This window comes from Saccoglossus kowalevskii, chromosome 1 (genome assembly GCF_978046115.1).
Source record: "Saccoglossus kowalevskii chromosome 1, keSacKowa6.1, whole genome shotgun sequence".
Taxonomy (NCBI): domain Eukaryota; kingdom Metazoa; phylum Hemichordata; class Enteropneusta; family Harrimaniidae; genus Saccoglossus; species Saccoglossus kowalevskii.
Window position 1 is genome coordinate 35,674,323 of NC_140641.1, and position 25,887 is coordinate 35,700,209.

Here is a 25,887-nt window from a genome sequence, read left to right on the forward strand (position 1 = left end):
AAAGCATTTTTTCCCCGATGAAGTTCAACTCACATATATAAGGTTTGTCTATTTTCGTATCGTATTAAATAAAAACTGGTATAATATAAAATACTTCATGCAAAAAGTTGTTTTCAAGATGGAGGGATTACATTTGGGAGGGTATATGTGAACCTGCCCTACAGTTCCAATGTAGTTATTTTATCTGCACTCGAACGTCATCATAATATAGTTATTGAAAAATAAAATTCAGACTACGCATGGTATGAAAAATGTATCAAATATTTAAATACTAAAATATATTTTAAAAACAGAGCCTGCGTACATGTACAAAATTGTTAATATTTTTGGAAATCAAAGATCATATGAGGCAGGACGCTTCATGAAAAAAAAACGTTAAGATCACTCACTATTATGATAGTTCTTCACGCGTATCAAAATGAACGCACATTGTCAAGGTGAAAGGAAATTCAACATAACTGCTAACCCATTATATTATACTACGTGAATGAATTATGTTCAAACCATATCACATTCCTATGAATTGCTGATATAGTGAGGTACATGTATCAGGTTATTCTATAAATAGCTAATATTGTGGTGTATCGAGTTGTGTTATAAATTGCAATCTTTGTATATGTTATGCTACGCTAATCACCAGTGATATAAAGATGTGATTTACAACGATGATGTCGTGCTATATAGTGTTATGGATTGATAGCGTAGTGTGTCATTAAGCGGTAGTATACAATACTGACGAAGTAGCCTGTACGGTTGATTGTATAATACAACAAGTTGTGTGATATCAACAGTGCAGCAGTTAAAGTAGTCAAAAATGTCAAAATGAATATAATTAGTTACATAAATAAATATAATGCTTGAAGATTTCTAATATAAACACATTTTACATTAGGTTTTACATAATACTCCTATGTATGTAAATAGCGCCACCAATGGCGATCTTTGTAAAGAAAATGGAGGGAATGTTAAAATATAATATGGCTTTCAACGATCTGTTTTAGTTACCGCTACAAAACATAAGAAATATGATAAGTCCGGCGAGACACAGTATAGCACCTATAATACCGACTGTTAAGTAAGCGAATATCAAAACGATGAGCCAACCGATGCCTTTACCAGCTGGGGAGTACCTGTTGGTAAAACAAATCAATCGATTACGTCTTGTAAACAAAAACAGATTTCTGCGTTCATTTGAAATGAGTCCGGCATTATAATGAAGTAATATTAATACAATGGCTGGGTAGTGTGTGGTTCTGTATTGAAATGACGATATCTGTAATTATTCGTTAAATTAGTGTGTGGTTCTGTATTGAAATGACGATATCTGTAATTATTCGTTAAATTAGTTGATGACACTATTTACCATTTGTTTCCTCTCTCACATAACCAGAATTTTTCGCAACAAAGTCCACATTCGCTGCTACCACAGCGACCTTTACAATTCACGTAACAATCGCCACATCCAGCCTCCGGATCTTCTTTCACAATAAATGCTTCTGATGTCCTGGGAAGAAGATGATAAACACAAATTGGTGAGCGGAAACATTGCCAGGAAACTGAACGTTTTAGCCTTACTGTGTGTGTATGTATTTTCGAATATCAATATAGGTATTAGACGAGACAATTAAGTAAATAATAATTTCAAAATTGTTCAGTACACATATATCCTATCGACAAATGGACATGCGGAAGCTTCTCTTATCTCGTAGTACAGTAGCGGATATGACGAAATTATTCCAACTCACGTGGCTTCTTGACTCATAATAACAGTGTTCTGCTGATTGATGTAAATCTGTTGTCCTGGGAGACCGGGTGGTCCAACACCATACCCTACTTGACCTGGAAGACCAGCGGGAGCATATCCAGGAGGCCCATAACCTGGTTGACCGGGAGGACCAGAGCCTGTTTGGTATTGGCCTGGAGGTCCATAGCCGGTTTGGTATTGGCCTGGTGGTCCATATCCTGAAGCTGGGTCGTATGATTGTTGCTCGAGACCTGGAGGAGCACTAGGTGCGGTGTATCCCTTATTATCCAGGGAATCGGGAGGGCCAGAATAGGCTAACGAGTCAGCGGGACCTGCATAACCTGGGTAAGGCGGGGGTTGATCGTTAGGGTTGTACACTTGGTTATTCATGGCGTGATTTTGGTGCAATTTTCTGTAAATAAAAATGTAACTAAGGTAAGGTGTGTAATATCATATTTGTCTATCAACACTACGGTAAGGTGTGTAATATCATATTTGTCTATCAACACTACGGTAAGGTGTGTAATATCATATTTGTCTATCAACACTACGGTAAGGTGTGTAATATCATATTTGTCTATCAACACTACGGTAAGGTGTGTAATATCATATGTGTCTATCAACACTATGGTAAGGTGTGTAATATCATATTTGTCTATCAACACTACGGTAAGGTGTGTAATATCATATTTGTCTATCAACACTATGGTAAGGTGTGTAATATAATATTTGTCTATCAACACTACGGTAAGGTATGTAATATCATATTTGTCTTTCAACACTACGGTAAGGTGTGTAATATCATATTTATCTATCAACACTGCGGTAAGGTGTGTAATATCATATTTGTCTATCAACACTGTGGCAAGGTGTGTAATATCATATTTGTCTTTCAACACTACGGTAAGGTGTGTAATATCATATTTGTCTTCTCAACACTGCGGTAAGGTGTGTAATATCATATTTGTCTATCAACACTACTGTAAGGTGTGTAATATCATATTTGTCTATCAACACTACGGTAAGGTGTGTAATATCATATTTGTCTATCAACACTACGGTAAGGTGTGTAATATCATATTTGTCTATCAACACTACGGTAAGGTGTGTAATATCATATTTGTCTATCAATACTACGGTAAGGTGTGTAATATCATATTTGTCTATCAACACTGCGGTAAGGTGTGTAATATCATATTTATCTATCAACACTACGGTAAGGTGTGTAATATCATATTTCTCTATCAATACTACGGTAAGGTGTGTAATATCATATTTATCTATCAACAATACGGTAAGGTGTGTAATATCATATTTGTCTATCAACACTACGGTAAGGTGTGTAATATCATATTTGTCTATCAACAATACGGTAAGGTGTGTAATATCATATTTGTCTATCAACAATACGGTAAGGTGTGTAATATCATATTTGTCTATCAACACTACGGTAAGGCGTGTAATATCATATTTGTCTATCAACACTACGGTAAGGTGTGTAATATCATATTTGTCTATCAACACTACGGTAAGGTGTGTAATATCATATGTGTCTATCAACACTACGGTAAGGTGTGTAATATCATATTTATCTATCAACACTACGGTAAGGTGTGTAATATCATATTTGTCTATCAACACTACGGTAAGATGTGTATTATCATATTTATCTATCAACACTACGGTAAGGTGTGTAATATCATATTTGTCTATCAACACTACGGTAAGGTGTGTAATATCATATTTGTCTATCAACACTGCGGTAAGGTGTGTAATATCATATTTGTCTATCAACACTATGGTAAGGTGTGTAATATCATATTTGTCTATCAACACTACGGTAAGGTGTGTAATATCATATTTGTCTTTCAACACTACGGTAAGGTGTGTAATATCATATTTATCTATCAACACTGCGGTAAGGTGTGTAATATCATATTTGTCTATCAACACTACGGTAAGGTGTGTAATATCATATTTGTCTATCAACACTGTGGCAAGGTGTGTAATATCATATTTGTCTTTCAACACTACGGTAAGGTGTGTAATATCATATTTGTCTCTCAACACTGCGGTAAGGTGTGTAATATCATATTTGTCTATCAACACTACTGTAAGGTGTGTAATATCATATTTGTCTATCAACACTACGGTAAGGTGTGTAATATCATATTTGTCTATCAACACTACGGTAAGGTGTGTAATATCATATTTGTCTATCAATACTACGGTAAGGTGTGTAATATCATATTTGTCTATCAACACTGCGGTAAGGTGTGTAATATCATATTTATCCATCAACACTACGGTAAGGTGTGTAATATCATATTTCTCTATCAATACTACAGTAAGGTGTGTAATATCATATTTATCTATCAACAATACGGTAAGGTGTGTAATATCATATTTGTCTATCAACACTACGGTAAGGTGTGTAATATCATATTTGTCTATCAACAATACGGTAAGGTGTGTAATATCATATTTGTCTATCAACAATACGGTAAGATGTGTAATATCATATTTGTCTATCAACACTACGGTAAGGTGTGTAATATTATATTTGTCTATCAACACTACGGTAAGGTGTGTAATATCATATTTGTCTATCAACACTATTGTAAGGTGTGTAATATCATATTTGTCTATCAACACTATTGTAAGATGTGTAATATCATATTTGTCTATCAACACTATGGTAAGATGTGTAATATCATATTTGTCTATCAACACTATTGTAAGTTGTGTAATATCATATTTGTCTATCAACACTGCGGTAAGATGTGTAATATCATATTTGTCTATCAACACTACGGTAAGATGTGTAATATCATATTTGTCTATCAACACTATGGTAAGATGTGTAATATCATATTTGTCTATCAACACTATTGTAAGTTGTGTAATATCATATTTGTCTATCAACACTACGGTAAGATGTGTAATATCATATTTGTCTATCAACACTATGGTAAGATGTGTAATATCATATTTGTCTATCAACACTATTGTAAGTTGTGTAATATCATATTTGTCTATCAACACTATTGTAAGATGTGTAATATCATATTTGTCTATCAACACTATGGTAAGATGTGTAATATCATATTTGTCTATCAACACTATTGTAAGTTGTGTAATATCATATTTGTCTATCAACACTACGGTAAGATGTGTAATATTATATTTGTCTATCAACACTATGGTAAGATGTGTAATATCATATTTGTCTATCAACACTATTGTAAGTTGTGTAATATCATATTTGTCTACCAACACTATGGTAAAATGTGTAATATCATATTTGTCTATCAACACTATTGTAAGTTGTGTAATATCATATTTATCTATCAACACTACGGTAAGGTGTGTAATATCATATTTGTCTATCAACACTACGGTAAGGTGTGTAATATCATATTTGTCTATCAACACTACGATAAGGTGTGTAATATCATATTTGTCTATCAACACTATTGTAAGTTGTGTAATATCATATTTGTCTATCAACACTATTGTAAGGTGTGTAATATCATATTTGTCTATCAACACTACGGTAAGGTTTGTAATATCATATTTGTCTATCATCACTACGATAAGGTGTGTAATATCATATTTGTCTATCATCACTACGGTAAGGTGTGTAATATCATATTTGTTTATCAACACTACGGTAAGGTGTGTAATATCATATTTGTCTATCAACACTACGATAAGGTGTGTAATATCATATTTGTCTATCAACACTATTGTAAGTTGTGTAATATCATATTTGTCTATCAACACTATTGTAAGTTGTGTAATATCATATTTGTCTATCAACACTACGGTAAGGTTTGTAATATCATATTTGTCTATCATCACTACGATAAGGTGTGTAATATCATATTTGTCTATCAACACTACGGTAAGGTGTGTAATATCATATTTGTCTATCAACACTACGATAAGATGTGTAATATCATATTTATCTATCAACACTACGGTAAGGTGTGTAATATCATATTTGTCTATCAACACTACGATAAGATGTGTAATATCATATTTATCTATCAACACTATGGTAAGATGTGTAATATCATATTTATCTATCAACACTACGGTAAGGTGTGTAATATCATATTTGTCTATCAACACTGCGGTAAGGTGTGCAATATATTTGTCTATCAACACTATGGTAAGGTGTGTAATGTCATATTTGTCTATCAACACTGCGGTAAGGTGTGTAATATCATATTTATCTATCAACACTATGGTAAGGTGTGTAATATCATATTTGTCTATCAACACTACGGTAAGGTGTGTAATATCATATTTGTCTATCAACACTACGGTAAGGTGTGTAATATCATATTTGTCTATCAACACTACGGTAAGGTGTGTAATATCATATTTGTCTATCAACACTACGGTAAGGTGTGTAATATCATATTTGTCTATCAACACTACGGTAAGGTGTGTAATATCATATTTGTCTATCAACACTACGGTAAGGTGTGTAATATCATATTTATCTATCAACACTACGGTAAGGTGTGTAATATCATATTTGTCTATCAACACTACGGTAAGGTGTGTAATATCATATTTGTCTATCAACACTATGGTAAGATGTGTAATATCATATTTGTCTATCAACACTATTGTAAGTTGTGTAATATCATATTTGTCTATCAACACTACGGTAAGGTTTGTAATATCATATTTGTCTATCAACACTACGGTAAGGTTTGTAATATCATATTTGTCTATTATCACTACGATAAGGTGTGTAATATCATATTTGTCTATCAACACTATGGTAAAATGTGTAATATCATATTTGTCTATCAACACTATGGTAAGATGTGTAATATCATATTTATCTATCAACACTACGGTAAGGTGTGTAATATCATATTTGTCTATCAACACTATGGTAAAATGTGTAATATCATATTTGTCTATCAACACTATGGTAAGATGTGTAATATCATATTTATCTATCAACACTACGGTAAGGTGTGTAATATCATATTTGTCTATCAACACTGCGGTAAGGTGTGCAATATATTTGTCTATCAACACTATGGTAAGGTGTGTAATATCATATTTATCTATCAACACTACGGTAAGGTGTGTAATATCATATTTATCTATCAACACTACGGTAAGGTGTGTAATATCATATTTGTCTATCAACACTACGGTAAGGTGTGTAATATCATATTTGTCTATCAACACTACGGTAAGGTGTGTAATATCATATTTGTCTATCAACACTACGGTAAGGTGTGTAATATCATATTTGTCTATCAACACTACGGTAAGGTGTGTAATATCATATTTATCTATCAACACTACGGTAAGGTGTGTAATATCATATTTGTCTATCAACACTACGGTAAGGTGTGTAATATCATATTTGTCTATCAACACTACGGTAAGGTGTGTAATATCATATTTGTCTATCAACACTACGGTAAGGTGTGTAATATCATATTTATCTATCAACACTACGGTAAGGTGTGTAATATCATATTTGTCTATCAACACTACGGTAAGGTGTGTAATATCATATTTGTCTATCAACACTACGGTAAGGTGTGTAATATCATATTTGTCTATCAACACTACGGGTTTGTACAAAGAAACGTATCACCTTTCGATTATACACCCTCACCAAATCAACCAGTCTGTTTCTACTGCCCACAATACAACTTAGATTTCGATTGAATTATATACTTGTGAATCCTACATACAGCATATGATTACGATTAAAGTCTGTAAAATTACCTGCAAGTTGTTTATATCATGTTCGTTGTATTCAGGGTGGCAACGATTGGTAACAGTCGTCTCACGAACGAAATACTGTTTAGTAGTTTGTACCTTCTCAGTTCTCAGTTGGTTAGGTGTTATAAAGAAAAAATATAGCGGCACTGAACCTTTAAACTGTCAAAACAGTTCGTTCGCCTTTGTTTCGTTTAAGACATGCAACATACGTCACAGCGGCACCAACACTGGCACCAACCCTTTTTATTATCGTAGAGTGAATATAATAGGCTAAACTTACGGAATGTATTGTCAGTTTGACCTCTGGCCTAAATACAACAACGTGGCTCTATGACAACCACTATCCACAGTCACATGTGCGTCAGGTGACACTGCTGACAATTGCGTGGTAGTTGTTCGGCACCAATGGTCGACCAATATCGTTTTACTGAAACTCCGCTTCGCATTTTCGAATGTTGGTTTTTACAATTATGAGGACATTTACTTGGCTAACCGATGCTCTATATAATAACTTACATAATATAAGATTCACGAAAACAGTCTTTTGGCCAAACGGATTATTTTCTTGAGCAATTGCATAATGGATGAAAGATAGATTATTGTACTATGGCTGCTTTCTCAAATAACATTGATTGAAAACAATGCGCTAGTGTTACCCATAATGCATCACAAACTCTCACATCGATCACGTGATATAAAACATATGCTGAGGAAAAGTAGCTAAATAACAACACAACAACAAATATTAATATTTCAAAAACGACTGTTTGCAACATGTATATGATATCCAATATAGTTTCAATTAAATACAAGTTAAATATATATATAAATTCACCACTCAGACTGTACAGCGTTGTACGATATAATATAACATGGACGTACACCGAGTTAAACAGTACGATATACTAACACGAACGTATACAGACTTATATGATATATTATACGATATACTATGATACAGCCCCACCCGAAGCAAACACACACAAATAATTTGCACCCTTCAAAGTGTACAGCATTCAATATTATAAAACTAGACCTTACATTTATGTTTAAATCGTCCGTCATGATGCAATAGCGAAAAAAATACTTAATAATAGTTAATTATAGTTGTAAAGAACGTAGATGGCAACAACTATGACGAAAACAATCGGGACAGCGATGATATAGATTAGTATCAAGACAAGTATCCATCCGATTCCTTTACCGAATGGAGAATATCTGAAAACATTGAAAATAAAATAAGTATTATTGAACGTGTTGAGTGTATGCAATACAGATTATCTTTGAAAGTTTAGCAAATGTTAGTTAAATGTGGATATCATATTTTCACTAAAGGGCATACACAATGAAGCAGGAAAAGCATTTTTTTTTATAGATATACAACCTGTTGTTTGTACCTGCAATGTAAATTTCATCTGAAGGACGACAACCATTCTACATTTTACGTTTTACATTTATTTATTTATTTATTTATTTATTTATTTATTTATTTATTTATTTATTTATTTATTTATTTATTTATTTATTTATTTATTTATTTATTTATTTATTTATTTATTTATTTATTTATTTATTTATTTATTTATTTATTTATTTATTTATTTATTTATTTATTAGAGCTATGATTGTTTTTCCAATATACAATAACCAAGTTAACACTTGTTGTAAACAAATAAATATGTATGTGCCCGCGCCGATAATATAACAATTCGGTCAAGTTACGAATAAAGTTAATTCAAGGCCGCTAATTCAAGGTTAATTCATATTCTGAGTTTTAAAATCTGAGCATTGATGCCATGGTAACCCGTTTTCCATTTTGTCTGTTTTTTATCTGTATATACTAGTAATCACGTGACCTACATTTTATGTCCCCTCTCACAAATCCAAAATGAACGGCAACATCGACCAGCAGCGTTATCTGGACACGAATCACAGTCCGTGTATACCCCGTCGTCAGCCTCCACGACTACAACAACTGGCCTTCTAGGCAAGAAGTAAAACATATATTTAAGTGTAATTATTTAAATTATAATTTTTAAAAAATCCCGACCTTTTTATCATATATGCCAACAAAGCACTCCCTCCGTATCTGTGTTGTTGTTAGTAGAAGATGCTATGCTATACATACTCTTGTGCCGTGACCATTGGGTTTGTCGTTCCTTGCATTTGTTGTGCATACCCGGGATGAACCTGCCCCGGCAAAGCGCCATATTCTGGTGTTTGGTATGGTTGGTATTCATAGCCTGGGGGAACACCTTGCGCTGGGTAGATGGGGTCAACATAGGTATCATCTTTGCTGGCCATATCTCAGATTCTAGCGCAATAAAACATTAACATAATAAAAAAAAAGTTCGACGGACTATATCTCCAGAAATATGAGGAACATAAAAATTCCGAGACCCAGTTTCAAAGACTCGTAGAAAGAACGAACAACGAGAAACAGCCAATCCCGCGTAAAAATCCTATTTTAGGAGGTTCACAGGAATTTCCATAACTTAATCCCCTGATCGGAGCAATATTAACACGAAAAATACATGATCGTATTCTCTTGTATCCCAACTTTCTGAAAACGTATACATTGCCATAGCTGCATACAGGGCGAGGAAAGTCTTAAAACTGTTATTTCCTTTCCCCTCTCGCTACCTTAAATAATGCTAGACACATTTTATATGGCGTAATGAAGAACCTTAACTCGACGACGACACGATTTTTATCAGTGGCGGATCTAGAGGGGGGTTCTCGGGGGTCCGGGCACCCCCCCCCCCGTTGAAAAATTTATTCAATTTGTTTTTGTATAATATAAAAAAAATCAGTCTGGCGATTTTAAAGTTTTTAAATCCTGTATCTGCCCCTGATTACGTAAGTACGAAATAGTTAATCCAAATCGTTATTACATCCATCATGCACAAAACAATGTAAATTATTTAAACTTACGTTTCCAAGATTCTTCTGCAATAAACAAAAACAGAATTTAAAGGAATTGACGTATTTACATGTGTTAGCTTCTATTTCGATGCTGAGTTCTTGTTTTCAGCATGTACCAAGTAAGCAATGGTCAACGCAGTATTCTGTATTCACAATCTTAGCGAGCGTTGTCGTGGCAATGTGCCAATAAGCCAATCATGTCCGGACACAACCTTTACGGAAATGAAATCACCTGAGGTTAAAAATCAGCGAAGTTTTAACCTTAGGTGATTTCATTTCATCAGTTCAATCGAACCATTGTATCACAATAAACAATTCCAGGTAACCAAATACACACTTCAATTTTCGAAACATCTTGCGAAAAAACTTTATCAGTATTTTTCCATTTCATATTTCTATCATTTACTTTACATATTCTATGAACAAATAACTTCAGATTATTAAACCTTAGAAACTTAGAAAGAAACAACTGCAATTTATTGAAGTATTGAAATGTGTAGAATGAAAATGTGCATTCAAGTGCACATGGTCAAGGTAATTTTATAGTTTTTAAATCTAGCGTTACATTTTCGAAACATTTGTTGATTTGCTCAGTATTTAGTAATCCACCCCTGGGTAAGGTCATTTTTTGTCCCAGTTAGTCTGGTGTAGCTTACATTGTGACCTCACACTCTCTCTAGTCAATAATGTAAACACAATACTGTTTATAGTACATAGTTTTTATTTACATAGTTTTTATTTACATAGTACATAGTTTTTATTTTAGAAACAGAGACAATTTAATATGCAGTTAGTCCAGTAAAAGTGACTAAGCACAGTATTTGGCTATATAACGTGTTTCTTGTAGGATTCAGCATTATTTGGTCAATTATATATGATTTTAAAATTTTAAGTGGTAAATGATTTACACTTTACGACCTGCATTTATTTATTTATTTATTGTCACAAGAAATATGACCACATATCCCTTTTCTACAAAGTGTTATACCCGACTTCCTGCTCCCTCCAAGACATTTGATCGCCTTCAGTTTTTAAAATAGTCAGGCTTTTGATTTCCTAGCACTGAAATCTGTAGGTTTACTAGATCTCTCGACAGAAGCGTTGCCTGTAAACTGAGACATTATTATCGCCTGAAGGTTTATTCAAAACCATTATATATATTCAGGGGGAGGGGTAATGACTATTTATTACATCTTCTGATATCTTCTCTTTCAATACCAACAATGCAGGTTACGTCTTTCAGGATTGTTATAGGTAAGTGGCTCGTCAAGTTAATGTACGGAAAGTAATTGCATCGGGGAATGGGTAACTCGCAAGGCAGTGAGTAGTACGGTGGGTTCGCTCGACACTTATACGCACCATTCAGTTACAAAGACACCAGTAGTATAACATAGCCAGATATTTATTGTAAATATAATCGTCACCATATGCCCGGTCCTCTTGTCCCTCTATTACGCTAGAACCCCCCATTTTTATAAATCGACAGTGTTAATTGTTCAACCAATACTTTGCATGCGTTGTCATGACTGCACGTTGACTACGCCACCGAGGGCGTCGCCTCGTAGAATCGTCATAACAACATCAATGCAACTTGGAGACAATAGCAAGTTACGTATAAAATGATAATTAAAAGTAAAAGGAATTTTCGCAAAAATTTGTGTTTATTCTAATCCTTGTTTTGTGATTGTGTCTTCCGCCGAGAGTGACTTGTTCCTTAAACTACTCGCCCGCGATCGTTAATTGGTGAAGACTATTTACAAAAAGAACAATAAATAAAAGACACACTATTTATGCCAAGTTTAGTTGTTACAGGATCATGAACAATTAATTATTTGTTATTATCCACCTTCGCTGTCGCCATCGGGTTGTATGTCCATGGATGTTATGGCGCAAACAGCAGTTCGTCGACCGTCCCAGTGTGCGAATATCGGTAATTCAAGTTCCACTTTTAAGCCGAAAAGAATAGCTTAAATTTGTCTTTATTATGTAATAGTGTACAAGACAAACCAATGTTATAGAGCATGAGGGGTATAAATACAGTAGTGACATATAGTTTGTCATTTTGGAAAATATTTTATCACTAAGACTATGGGTATGAACAGGGTAAATGAAAAATTATACACCCTGATCGTTTGTTGTCTCGAATCATAAATGTGTTCTTAAAAATGTGCAAAAATAAACCCATGCGTTATCACTTTGTCTCATTTTTCTTTCCCACATAACACTTAAAAATGTGTTCAGTGCTGACCATTTTCTCTATAATTCACACCCGTAACATCACGCGTACAAATATTCAACAATTAGGGAATGAGCAGTTTTATTTTTCTAAGATTATAGATTTTTCAAAGCAGGGCTGAGAATTAGAGATAGTGCGACATCTCCAAACAAACAATCCGAAATACAAAACCACACCTGGTAGAGTGGAATATGGAGAACTCATATCATGAAAATACTTTTAATTAATTTATCTAGTACCCGTGTAATTAATTAAATCATCTAGCACCCGTGTTTAGACTTGAATCAAACTTCACATACATACATACAAAAAAAATTAAAATTCTGGAAATGTTTGTCAGCAAATTCATTATGAATTCACTTCATTCCACCATTAGTTTATATTTATCAACCCCCTCGGTTGTAGTTTGGCCTTCGTCTATCCGTCCTTCCGGAGGCATTTCTCAGAGAAGACTGAACCGATTTTGTTAAGACTTGGTACAAAAATATCGACTTTTTTGGATTGTCCTTTGGAATTCTCATTTCTTTGCAGTGACTTGACGGAATTTGTTGAAACATGCTTTTTATTTTTTCAAATTGCTCAAATATGTCCAACTGTTGGCCATTTCGAATGTTAAAATCAAATCTGTTGGTCTGACTGCTTTTGTTCACACATGGTACATTGACAGAGTGGCCAACCCTAGTATGCATGTGAATTTACTTCTAGCTTCCATGATGAACAGCGGCCTCTACCATCATTATATGGCATACTGCCCTCACCTGTTTTCAAGATTTTTGTTTTCATTTCAAGCAACTTTGATTCTGTTTCTTTTTCAATATGCACAACGCCCTATATCATCAAAATAGGCCCTCATTTATTTTTCATTTACTTCATGTGACCTGACAACCATTTTGATTTTCACAATCTTTTGCCTGTTGTCATGGGATGGTTTCAAGACAAAGTGATATGTCATACATGTTCACATAAATTCATTTACATCTAATATGTCTGTCTGGCAGCAATTTTAAATGTCATATTCTTTTGGTCTGTCTATTATTATTTTTTTAGAATACTTGACCAATATTGGTAATATTTGACACAGGGACAAACAGACCCATGCATAACCAGGTAATAAAAATTCTTTAAATTCAAAACAAATCAACGAGAAGAGTGGCGGCTACGTCATCTTTAATGACTTGTTGTTTATAGTTTCAAATTTCATTATTTATAGCTGCATTAGTTTCTATGTTTCATTATTTATTGTTCGTAGTTTCTAATTTTCAGTTTATTGTTCATAATTATTTACAGTAATAAAACAGTTTTCCGTTATGAAACCATTTACAGTTATTATTATTATTATTATATGCCACTCCTTTGCATCAATCCCAATTATATCCCTGGAAATGTCACTTGCTGTTTATCATTCATATTTTGATGTCCCCAATGTCTCGATTGCGTGTCTGGTAATTCTAACTAACCACCATTTCGCAAAATTTTCCCAGCCTTGCTTCTACCAGTCATTTAAGTCTCAGACTAGTAATACAATTACTAGTCTGAGTTTAAGTCAACTCCAACATTGTTTTTCACAGTGAAGGTTAATGCAGATATATTGTAAATTACACAGAGGTAACACTACAATACACTTCCTTTTGTTGTTCTGAGGTAAGTTTGTTGGTGTCAGATCGAATGCACGCCTCGTTTTTGTCACAGGACACGTGCATAACATGCCTTGTCTCAACTCCGGCTGAAGCAAGGTTTGTGCACGCCGTCGCACTAATCTCAGACTAGTAATACTAGTCTGAGCACTAATACAGGTGGGTGTTCACTCCGGGGGGTCACTCAATATTAAAACCTTTCACCATGTACGTTCTTGCTAAAAAATAATAGGCCCCTAGGGCTGGCAGCACATTGGTAAACCATACCCCCTATTGCGGACGCAATATAAATTTAGTACCCCCTAGAGCAGACATATTGAAGAAAAAAACACCCCCTATTTCAGACATATATTGAGAACATCCTACCCCCTATTGCGAGGATTCTCTGCCGTTTTTTGCACTCAAGTGGAGTGTGATCAACTCAAACAAGTTACTATGTATGCATGATTGTGAACTATTGACATGATTGTGAATATGATCATTTATTTGATAGTTTAATACACAATGCACACAACTTTACCAGGAATCTTATTCCATCAGATACCATTACCATTTTATATTCAATTTCGAGAGACTTTGGCATGAATACAGAGCAGAAAACCCAGAAAAAAGCAGGAGCTGAATGAGAATAAGGCCGAGGAGCGAAAGGAGTTTCGGAAGTGTGGATGATTCGGAGAAATGACTTTCTGTATGCGGTATATTGTATCGACGAAACGAACGGGATAACACACATAATGAAAATTAAACTGTAATCAGGGAAAATGGGTTTTATACGCACAATATTCACAAAATATTTGCCGAAAATAATATTTAATACGCATATGGCTCGTTTCGCTAATTACAGATAATCGAAAATCTGTAATCAGATTCTAGTCTGACACGTAGCAATATTCACAACTGTCAGACGACACTTGACCAGTATATTTACCTTTCAGTCGTGTATTTGACACCATGAAACATTTGTCGAAAATAACGGGATTTTAATTAGTGAATGGTTCATTTCGCTAATTATAGACATTTTTTTATGAAGATTTATACACGATTGAAAGGTAAAAATACTGCTTAAGTTTCGTCCGATAGTTGTGATTATTGTACCTGTAAGACCCTTGTTTCGCCGCGTGATTGCAGATTTCAGATTATCTTTAATTAGCGAAACGAACCGTTTACTAAATAAAATCCCGTTGTTTTCGGCAAATGTTTTAGGGTGTTAAATACACGACTGAAAGGTAAATATATTCAATAAAATTGTGAAAAGATATCTTATTGATGTCATGGATTATAGAAGAGATTATGTAGTTTAGATTTATTTTCTGTATTTACTTTAAGTTCAAAGGTTTCGTTTTTTTGTATTTTCATTAAGTTTTAAAAAGTTTCATGTTTGTACTTCCTTTTAAGTTTTAAATTGTCTGTTTCCTTTTTCATTTATATAGTATGTGCTTTTTCCAATAATTTTTATTGCAGCTCCTAATTACTAATTAGTGAGCCCCTGATGTAAAAGGGTAGCAACAAATAATTAAATAAAAATACTGGTCAAGTTTCGTCTCCGGCGGTGGTTTATTGCTTAAATATTATTTTCAGCAAATATTTTTTTAAATATTGTGCGTATAAAACCCATTGTCACTGAATACAGTTTAATTTTTATTATGTGTGTTATCCCGTTTCGTTTCGTTCTGTTTTGTTTCGTTTCTTCGATTACAATAAGCCTCCGTATGCTCGTGTTGGAAGTGGCGGCAAAGTCCCGGTGGGAAGGTTCGGGCAGACGTTTGCGGCCTGGTCAGGGCTATGGGTCCGCCAATTCGGGGCCTAGGGCGGTGTATGGGAGTGGTTGTTGCAAGAGGGGCCTACAGCAGGCCTATTGCAGATATTAGCATTTTAAAGGGGCCTATTTGCTCCCCTCGCGGGCCCGCTTTAGAAGGTGAAAAACACCCCGCTTCCCCGCTAAATAGGTGATTTTCCGAACAATTGCGAGATCTCGCGAGATGCATGAAAGACGCGCGTCGAACGTCTGCCGCAAAAATCGAACGATTTGATTTTGAACTAGAATTTCTTTATTTCGCAGCTTACATTGACCGGCCGATCTTCGACAGAGGAATATTGCTTCCGAATACCCTCACTTAATCGAAATTGCCTATCATCAAATGTGGACAGCACATTATTAAGCATGGAAATGTCCCCGAAATACTTTCGCGTTTGTCGAATCCCACGCGATGTTTGACGCGACTACGACGCTATGACCTTTGTTTGTCCTGTTTTTACGTTCGATTTCACGCATAACGCGTGATTCTCGCAGTGTACGGAAAATGGTCTATTTGGAACGCACATGGGGGTAGTAACAGCATATAGAGTGACCCCCCCCCCGGGTGTTCACTCGGGGGACCGTTCGGCGATAAACTAACAGCATGCTAAATAAACTGCACTTCATATATAAAACAATATAATCTACTGATACTGGATGTACATGACCATATTTGATGTATGTATATTGACCAGGGCATTGTCAAAGGTCACGTAAATGATCCAAGAGTATTGAAACTGAGAATTAAACTAATTTTGTTCTCAAAAAAGTAGTGCATTAGCATACCATGTTCAATGTACCATATGGAATAACTTCAGAAGTACTCAACATATACACAATTTCAAGAGATTTCCATGGATGAAATGTTTTGTATTCATATTATGTGCTGATAGGATAAAACCATTTTCAGTAAAAATGTGGATTAAGACTGAGTATAAATGACACCTTAAGTTATTTATTAAAGCTACCGGTACCTCAAAATGCTGAGCATATTTGTGAGTTGTGTATCTTAAAAATTAGTACATGTTTTTTTCTTTTCTATAACTTTAGAGTAACATGTGTTCTACACCTGTAGTATTTTAAACGATTTTCCATGGATTTTTTATTTTGTAGCATACATCCCTAATCTTTATCACTAGTACTGTAAATAACACAGAAGAAGCCAGCGAAGATGATGATGCAGATAAGGACCGAGCCAACGATGATATAGATAAGTATCAAGACAAGTATCCATCCGATTCCTTTACCGCATGGAGAATATCTGAAAACATTGAAAATAAAGCAAGTATCATTGAACATGTTGAGTGTATATGCATACAGATTATTTTTGAAGTTTACCAAATGTTAGTAAAATATGGAAATCATATTTTTTCTAAAGTGCATAGTACACAATGATGAAGGTGAAGCATTTTTATTTTTGTTATAGATATACAACCTGTTGGTGTTCGTACCTACAATGTAATGTAACTCTGAAGGACAACAACCATAGTATTCGGCATAGGAACGGCTAGTTTTACTGTCGATCCAAGTCAACCCCTCTGTCGCGGCTGAGTTTCACAATCAGTCATGTGAGAACCAGGGTACTGAATATATAATAAGCATGAACCACTAACTTTACAGGAAAGTGATACTTATAATGCAGCAAGCTGTTTTAATTGCTAATTGTTGTGATAGAGTTTTTATATTTCCCTGTCAAATGCATTTATTGGCCCACTGAAAAATCTAAATAATGTTTCCCTGTAACTTAGACTCTTATTGATCAAGGCATTTTTGTTAACTCCCCTCAAGTTATGAACCGTTGTCCCCTATAAATAATCGTTGCACACAACATTAAAATAAAGATGGCGGAGTGTAGCGTTGATTCGTTCTACTCTGGATTACTTGAAGTCAATAAAGATCCTAGAAAGTTAGTACAAATGTATTTATATGCCTGTGTGTGTGTGTTTCTTTCACTGTCTTTGACATTCCCAATATGTTTCTTGCTATTGACAACAATTCAGTCCTTTGCAATGTTTCAGTCAATGTTTTTCTTGGCTACCTGCCCAGCTCCTCGTCGGGCGCTATGTGGCTGGTGTGGTATATTTAAGGTGGGTTTAACTCACCAAATTAGCACAGACAGTAGGGGAGTTGTCACATTTAGTACTGTAAGAAAATATTCTCTGTCCATGTGTATTTATATAACTAGATGCATTTTTTTTTGCTTGAATCAAATCCACTGGCTTCGTACATACAGGTATACCGGTTTAGCTGTTTCTAGTTGAAATTTAGCCAATCTTATTACCCAAGACAGTTGGACATTTGCCACATGTCACAAAACTCATTTCCAAGCGCCACACGTTAAAACAAGTAGTCAAATCTGCTATTGGCTGGAGTTTTTGTTTTATATGGAAATGGTCATAGTGAATGGCAGACTCGGTGGTCAGACAGTAATAAAAAATAAGTTCCAGCTTACTCCGCCCACCCCACTATGAGTTAAATGGCTAATTATAAGGCCATTTATGATGGTTTCATATTTCTTATGGATAACAATTTTAATTTTAAACTGTTATGCTCTTGTACCCAACCGTGGGGATCCATCATACTAAATAACAGGTGTCAATATTTCATTAAAATTACTGATATATATATATATATATATATATTGTTTTTGCAATATCCAATAACCAAAGTTAACACCGGGTATAATCAAATAAATGTGTATGCGGCCGCGTCGAGAATATAACAAATGGACCACGTTACATTAAAGGGTGGTGGTCATCGAGCAGCGCGTGTTTGAATTTCATGTAAATAAACAATGTATTTTACACGCGTTTTATACGTCGCTATGACTCCCATATCGAACAGGACGCGGCGTGACGACTGCCGCCCTTTGAGACAACCACCGTTGTAGCAGTACATTGTATTCCAGTTACAAAGAAAGTGTGCATTACTTTGGTAAAAGTTAATATGTATATGTCGAGAATTTGTGTCAATTCAGGGCATGATATTTTAAGTTTTAAAATCTGAGCATTGATGGTATTCATGGTAACACGTTTTCATTTTGTTTTTCTACCTGTATATACTAGTAATCACGTGACCTACATTTCATGTCCCCTCTCACAAATCCAAAATGAACGGCAACATCGACCAACAGCGTTATCTGGACACGAATCACAGTCCATGTATATCCCGTCGTCAGCCTCCACCACCATAACATCTGGTCTTCAGGGCAAGAAGTAAAACATATTTACGTGAAATTGTTTCAATCATTTCGAATCGTTAAATATATGAATATTTTTTTTAACTCAAACTTATCACATGCTAGCAAAGCATCCGTATCTGCGTTGTAGTAACTTAATAGACGATGCTATGTTATTATACTTACTCTTGTTTGGAAGCGGCATTCACCACGACCACTGTGTTGGTCGTCTGTTGCATTTGTGTCGCATATCCAGGATGGACCTGCCCTGGCAAAGCTCCATATTCTGGTGTTTGGTATGGTTGGTATTCATAGCCTGGGGGAGCACCTTGAGGTGGGTAAATGGGGTCAACATAGGTATCATCTTCGCTGTCCATATCTCAGATTCTAGCGCAATAAAACATTAAAATAACAAAACGTATTACACGTGAATTGTTATCATTGCAATTTCAATATTTGATATGTAATAGTGAATAAAAGTTACGTACGGCGTCAGGCGTTCATTCACTCATCGTGGTCGTAGAAGTCATATTATACTTCAAAGAGGTTCGAGAAAATGACGGGGATAGCACTTCTAAACAAATAGACGACTCCGATTAAAGTTATAATGCTAGACACATTTTCATATGAGGTAATGAAAGATGGTAACTCGACGACTATTAGATTTAATAACTACGTATTAGTTAATCTAAATCGTCATTACATCCACCATACACAAAACAATATAAATTATTCAAACTTACGTTTCAAGGATTCTTTCGCATCAAAAAAAAAACAGAATTTCAAGGAATTTGATTTCGATGTGTTAGCGTGTACTGAAAAAGAAGTGGTCAACGCAGTATTCTGTATTCACAACAAACTCCGTTGTCTTGGCAATATACCAATAACCCAATCACGTCCCAGCACAACATTTACGGGTTGTCAGCGAACTTTCAACCTCCTTCGCTTGAAGCAGGTGACTTCATTTTATTAGTTTAATCGAACCATTGTACAACATTAACAAATTCCAGGTAACCAAAAACACACCTAAATTTGTCAATTTACTTTGCATTTGCTATGAACAAAATAACTACAGTTTATTTAACCTTGAAACACACACATATGTTGTTGTTGTTGTTGTTTACTGGAACCCCTATTAATCTTGACTGTAAAATCCAGGAGGAAGTTCGTTGAAAAATACGGCAAATAAACAAATCATTGCATTTTATTATAGTATTGGAATGTATATTAGGGTGAAAATGTACATTCAAACGCACATGGTCTAGATTCTTTTGTATTCTTTTTAAATCTAGCGTTACACTTCCGAAGCATTTTTTGATTTTCTTATAGTATGTGAGTAAGCCACCCCAAGGTAAGGTCATTTTGTAGTGTCCCAGTTAGGCTGGCGTAGCTTACTTTGTGACCTCACACTCTCTCTAGTCAATAATGTAAACACCTGTTAATCATTGTTTATGTACTGGGGATTGTTTTTATTTTTAGAAACAGAGACAATTTAATATGCAGTTAGTCCAATAAAAGTGACTAAGCACAATATTTGGCTATATATTGTGTTTCTTGTAGGATTTAGAATATTTTGGAAAAAATTAATGGTCAATAATATATGATTTTAAAATTTTAAGTGGTAAATGTTTTTTCAACACTTTACGATCTGCATTTATTTATTTATTGTCACAAGAAATGACCACATATCCCTTTTCTGCATAGTGTTAAACTATTTCTACTGCACAATGTTTCGAAGAACAAAGTCTCTGTGTGAATTATAAAAATCGCAACTATCTCTAAATATTGAACAGGTTATACCCAACTTCCTGCTCCTTCCAGGACATTTGTGATCGCCTTCAGTTAATAATGGTAAATTGTCGAAAATAGGCGGGTTTTGATTTCCTAACAGTGAAATCTGTAGGTTTACTAGATCTCTCGACAGAAGCGTTGCCTGTAAACTGAGACATTATTATCGCCTAAAGGTTTGTTCAAAACTATTATATTCAGAGGGGTAATTTAAGTTATTTTTGAAATACAGAACATTGAAAAATAACTAAAAATTCCCCAAAAATATACAACACAAATGTGCTTTATGTGACGATGTAATGCTATGAATAGCAAGTATAAAATAATAATTAAAAGTTAAACGAATTTTCGCAAAAGTTCAAATGTCTGTGTTTATTCTAATCCTTTTTTTAAATAGGCCAAAATATTAAAAACTCGCCATTTTAAGCAGTAAAAAAGTGTTTCCTCTAAAAATTAAAAAAATAACGATCCCGGACCGTTGTTTGATCCCCAGAGGCTCCCCCGGGGGTGGCGACTTTGAACCTCGGGTTGACCTGCATTTCTCTGACATGTTCCGAATACTATGAAGTCTGAAGAGCAAACACGTCTTTTGCATTCCAGGATATTTTGACATTTGCGATTCGACGGATAGTTGGTGCAAAATATTGAAAATTTCGCCGCACCAATTATTTTGAATAAAAAACAATACGTTTGTTGTAGTAAATATAATTTTTAATACATAAAATGCAAAAAACTGAATTGTATTGAATTTACAAAACGTGACATTTTATATTAAAATTCTCATCCGCTTACATCACAAACAAAACGACGGCTTTTGCACGTTGTTTTAGCACTGTCAGTATTCTCACTTCCCGGTTCGTCATCGTGTGTACGTACATGTGTACAGCAGTAGCGAACACGTTTACCGTGTGCATGACAGCAAAAGCTGGGTCAACTATTAATTTTAAATTAATTTGAAAAAAAATCATTTTTTTTTCAATTTTTCGACATACGTTTTTATTGGCCTGACTGTTGTTCGGATGGCACTGTTGCATGAAATATACGATTATCCTACTTGAACTTGAGGCCGGTAACCTTTATTTTGTTTCATTTCTAACAATGTAAAATAGAATACTAGTAATCTATCAGAGTACAATATGTCTTAATGTCTTCGTGAAATTGTCGGTATGTACAATACATAATTGCTATAATTGCTATGGGATGTGTTCGCCCGTTAACAAAAATACTGTAAATGACGAACGACCACACAGTCAGTGATGAAATGGCTCAGTACACCACGCCATTGTGACGTCACAAGCTTCGTTGTTAGGTGGTATGATATTAATAGTAAAATGACACCTGGACTGTGGCGATTGTCCGTTGTGTCTTGTCCGGGTACGGGCCGGGGGGTCGATGATAACTACTAATGAGACGACGGTTCACGTCACGGTGTCATAACACTGACATTCAAACAGTAGTCTGTGCACCAAAAGCTATACTCGTAGAAAACGATCGCAGACACAAAATAACACGTCGAGAAGGAGCAAAACAAGTAATTTATATACTAGTGCTGAACTTTGACAAGTATTTTAGTGAGAATTAACTTGTAAAGGTCCCGGCGTTGGTCCATTGATGAAATGCATGGATTGAGCGGGTAAATGAGCGGGTACAGAATTGACGAAAATAAACACACTAGTACACAATATATCCGAACAGTGTTGCCAAGGTTCACACATACATATACATACATGACCATAGCCGGGCGAGGTCACCTTCCTATTATTTCGGTCTTCACGATCATGATAGAAAGCGACAAGGACACGCGAGGTAATAAGAAGATAATCAAGCTAGAACCAGGACTCTGGGTTTTTAAGTATACACAAGGTATTTGTAAATGGTATATATGGGGCTGATATAGAGGATGAGATGACTAGTTGTTTTCAAAATACTTTGTTAAATTGACCACCCGATTTATTCATAGCATGCAGTTTTGCAATTGAATAAAATACTGCTATACGCACCTCCTCTTTTTCAAAGTGTGGGGCGTCACCTGCGCACGCGCGGGAATTGAGTCCCAAGTGACGATAGCATCGCATACTACCCTTCGCTGGTTCCCGGCGTCCTTTGCGAATGGCAGGTAGGACGCCATCCTGCGTAACAAGGGTCACGCGCCATCCTCCGGTAACCCTTGCCACCACAAGCGGTGATTTTATCAAGAATCGTGATAAATAAATACGTTCTTGCATTAATTGAACTGGAAAATGTATCAAAATGATTCAAATACTTCATAAAGTAGTTGGTTTAAATAAATATAGTAAAAGTATTATGTTTTACCGTGCTTTGTGGACGTAAACGGCTATTTTGATAAAGGACTACATTTTTGTGTATTGATTACAAGGCGTAAATAGTTTCCCGGGAGATTTTGAAATGGCAGCCTCCGATCCGATTGTGAAATCATGCAATGATGCCTTGAACCCCAACATGTAGGTAAGTGTTAATTTGAAGAACTTTGCCATTGTTTATTCACCACAGAGACTATTCAGGGGACAAGCCGTAGATTTTGTGTGTTTATCCTTAGACAACTAATAAATTTATTTATTGTCTGAGGTTTATCATAGGTTGCTAGATTGTTCTTCTATAGTAAAATATTAATCGTCACCGTTGTTTTGCTGCTCACTGTTCTGTGGTTATAGAATGCCCTCTTATATAATAACATTTTCATACAAAGGAAAACAAATTACTAGTGGTGGTCGGTGAATCACGGTTTTTAGTAACTGTGGGTGAATAAATAATTTGTTTCTCAGAAGTATTAGGCAAGGTGCATTTTAGATTATGTCTTTTAAATAAGCTAATATAAACAATTAGATCTCATTTTTTTAAATTTATTTTAATAATATACTACATTGATATACATAGTGTATATGCTATGCTTTCAAAGTCCACATTTTGGCGATGGCCGCTACAAATTGACACCGTGACTAATGACACAGGAAATGTTTTATTAAAAACAAAAATAAGAGAAAAAAAGATAGATAGTTACAGCTATTAACACTTTAATCAAAATAAAATGTTATACCTACCTACATTAATTTCAGTGTTTCCATAAACAACACTATTTTATTTGTCCTATACAAAATGTACCCACTCTCAATGCAGCATGTCCAAGTGTGCTGCTTGACAATATAAATTTTACATTGATCATGTAAATATTATTAGGATTAAAATTATAATAAGATACTAATTTAGATTTATTTTTATCTAGGCTTCTGCTATTGTTGAAATAGATTCAGTCACAATGCGCACTATAGCTGCTACGTGTAAGTCATTCTAATTTTAGTGGGCAAAATAACTTTCACAGTTTCTGGTTGTTGTTGTATTTCATTTTCAAGTATTTCTGTTACAAGTACAATTTTTCATATATTGTATTTTGGCTAAACATGTTCATTTTTTTTTGCAGAGTAAAAACATTTTGTAAAACCTACAAAGAGCTGAACACACAACTGTCTTTTTTTATTATGGCTCTTTTCATGGTATTGAGTAGCACTCTGACTGCTGTACAGCTGGACCAGTTACCACAGTTACTACAGCTACAAAATATTGCTAAGAATGTTCCTGGCATGCAAGAGAATATAATAATGTATTGCACAACAATATATGTTGTCTGTGTTTGGATTCACAAAAGAGCAGTGCTCCCCAGGGATGTGCTGCACTAATTGCCATAATTTAAGTGCACCTCCAATATAATCATACTGTGTTAAATTTGTAACACCTCTTTTACCTGGGTACTTTACCCCATAAAAAACTCCTGATAATTCGAATCCAATACTATATTTGCTCTAGAAGCACATATATATATGTGTAAATGAATAAGTGTTTTGTCTATTGATGAGCTAATACAGTAAATGTGGTTCACAATTAGTAGGTCAAGTAAGATAAGACCAATTTAAAGGGTTGTACTAGTAATTTTCAGTGTGTGAACAAATATTTTTTTTAATTTTCAACAGATATTTGTCTGCATTGGTGTAAGGCTGAATTTCAATAGTGGTTTACATGTTATGTATAGTCATCTGTATTAACTACACTTTGCATATCAACACAAGTGCGGTTACAACCAGAACAAAGGTCACATGACCAATAATGGTACAAGCATTAATTTAAGGTTGAAGCCTACTCAGCATTTTTTGAGAAAGTTGGTCATAAATCGCATGTTCATTGGTTTATTATGTAAAATCGTGGAGCTAATGCCCCATAAAATAGCATTCTTGTGTGTGAACAGTGCCGTATTTTGAAAAACTTGTCCTAATATTTGTCAAAAATCGCTATATTTAGAACAATTCCATAGAGCGCAATGTTAAGCAAAAATTGCATTTTTCAACACTTTTTAAAACCAAGGTTTTTAAAAAAATTCAGGAAAACAAAAAGTACCCCTCATTAACAATATATATTTTTTTCAGCCTATGTCACCAGCCTACAATTTGACATATGGCATAATATCTCTGCCATAGGAATCTATCGTAAAAGCACTATAATACTGCCAAAATAGCCACTATTCACTAAAATACAACCACATATATTTTCTTGAAAATTAACCTGGTGACCCCCAACTTTTTTTAAGTCAATATATTGCCTAGAAGTACAATTTATAAAAAATAGATAAATTCTGGGTATTTGAGTAGACTTCTACCTTGAGGGTTGGGAGGGTCAAGGTTTACACTTGAACAAGTGTTTTACATTTGGACAACAGTAGTATTTCAAATCATTCTTTTGTTAGACTTTCATAATAAAATTTATTTTTATAGTGTATACATGTAATATAATCCCATTATAAAATTATAT

The 25,887-nt window shown here is 34.6% G+C and overlaps 2 protein-coding genes across 2 annotated transcripts; both read right to left on the reverse strand.

Moving 5' to 3' along the window:
- Positions 1–245: 245 nt before the first annotated feature.
- On the reverse strand, positions 246–9,788 carry LOC144355680 (uncharacterized). Its single transcript, XM_085501051.1, has 5 exons — positions 9,567–9,788; positions 7,520–8,734; positions 1,746–2,156; positions 1,364–1,504; positions 246–1,130 (listed from the first exon to the last, which is right to left on the reverse strand). Exons 3-5 carry the CDS (start codon positions 2,132–2,134, stop codon positions 998–1,000), a joined length of 663 nt encoding a protein of 220 aa, XP_085357177.1. The 5' UTR covers positions 2,135–2,156; positions 7,520–8,734; positions 9,567–9,788; the 3' UTR covers positions 246–997.
- A 7,167-nt stretch (positions 9,789–16,955) lies between these two features.
- Positions 16,956–19,554, reverse strand: LOC144350890 (uncharacterized). The gene is made up of 3 exons (XM_078008951.2): positions 19,471–19,554; positions 19,188–19,307; positions 16,956–17,367 (listed from the first exon to the last, which is right to left on the reverse strand). The coding sequence occupies exons 1-3, from the start codon at positions 19,521–19,523 to the stop codon at positions 17,229–17,231; spliced, it is 312 nt and encodes a 103-aa protein (XP_077865077.1). The 5' UTR covers positions 19,524–19,554; the 3' UTR covers positions 16,956–17,228.
- Positions 19,555–25,887: the final 6,333 nt, after the last annotated feature.

Excerpts from the sequence above, each read along its gene's own strand:
- LOC144350890 (XM_078008951.2), bottom strand. The coding sequence starts at position 19,523 with ATGCAACAGACGACCAACACAGTGGTCGTGGTGAATGCCGCTTCCAAA. Across the intron at positions 19,308-19,470 it reads AATGCCGCTTCCAAACAAGA|ACCAGATGTTATGGTGGTGG; the intron begins GTAAGTATAATA and ends CTTGCCCTGAAG. Across the intron at positions 17,368-19,187 it reads TGTGAGAGGGGACATGAAAT|ATATTCTCCATGCGGTAAAG; the intron begins GTAGGTCACGTG and ends CAATGTTTTCAG.
- LOC144355680 (XM_085501051.1), bottom strand. The coding sequence starts at position 2,134 with ATGAATAACCAAGTGTACAACCCTAACGATCAACCCCCGCCTTACCCA. Across the intron at positions 1,505-1,745 it reads ATTATGAGTCAAGAAGCCAC|GACATCAGAAGCATTTATTG; the intron begins GTGAGTTGGAAT and ends TCTTCTTCCCAG. Across the intron at positions 1,131-1,363 it reads TGTGAGAGAGGAAACAAATG|GTACTCCCCAGCTGGTAAAG; the intron begins GTAAATAGTGTC and ends TTTTACCAACAG.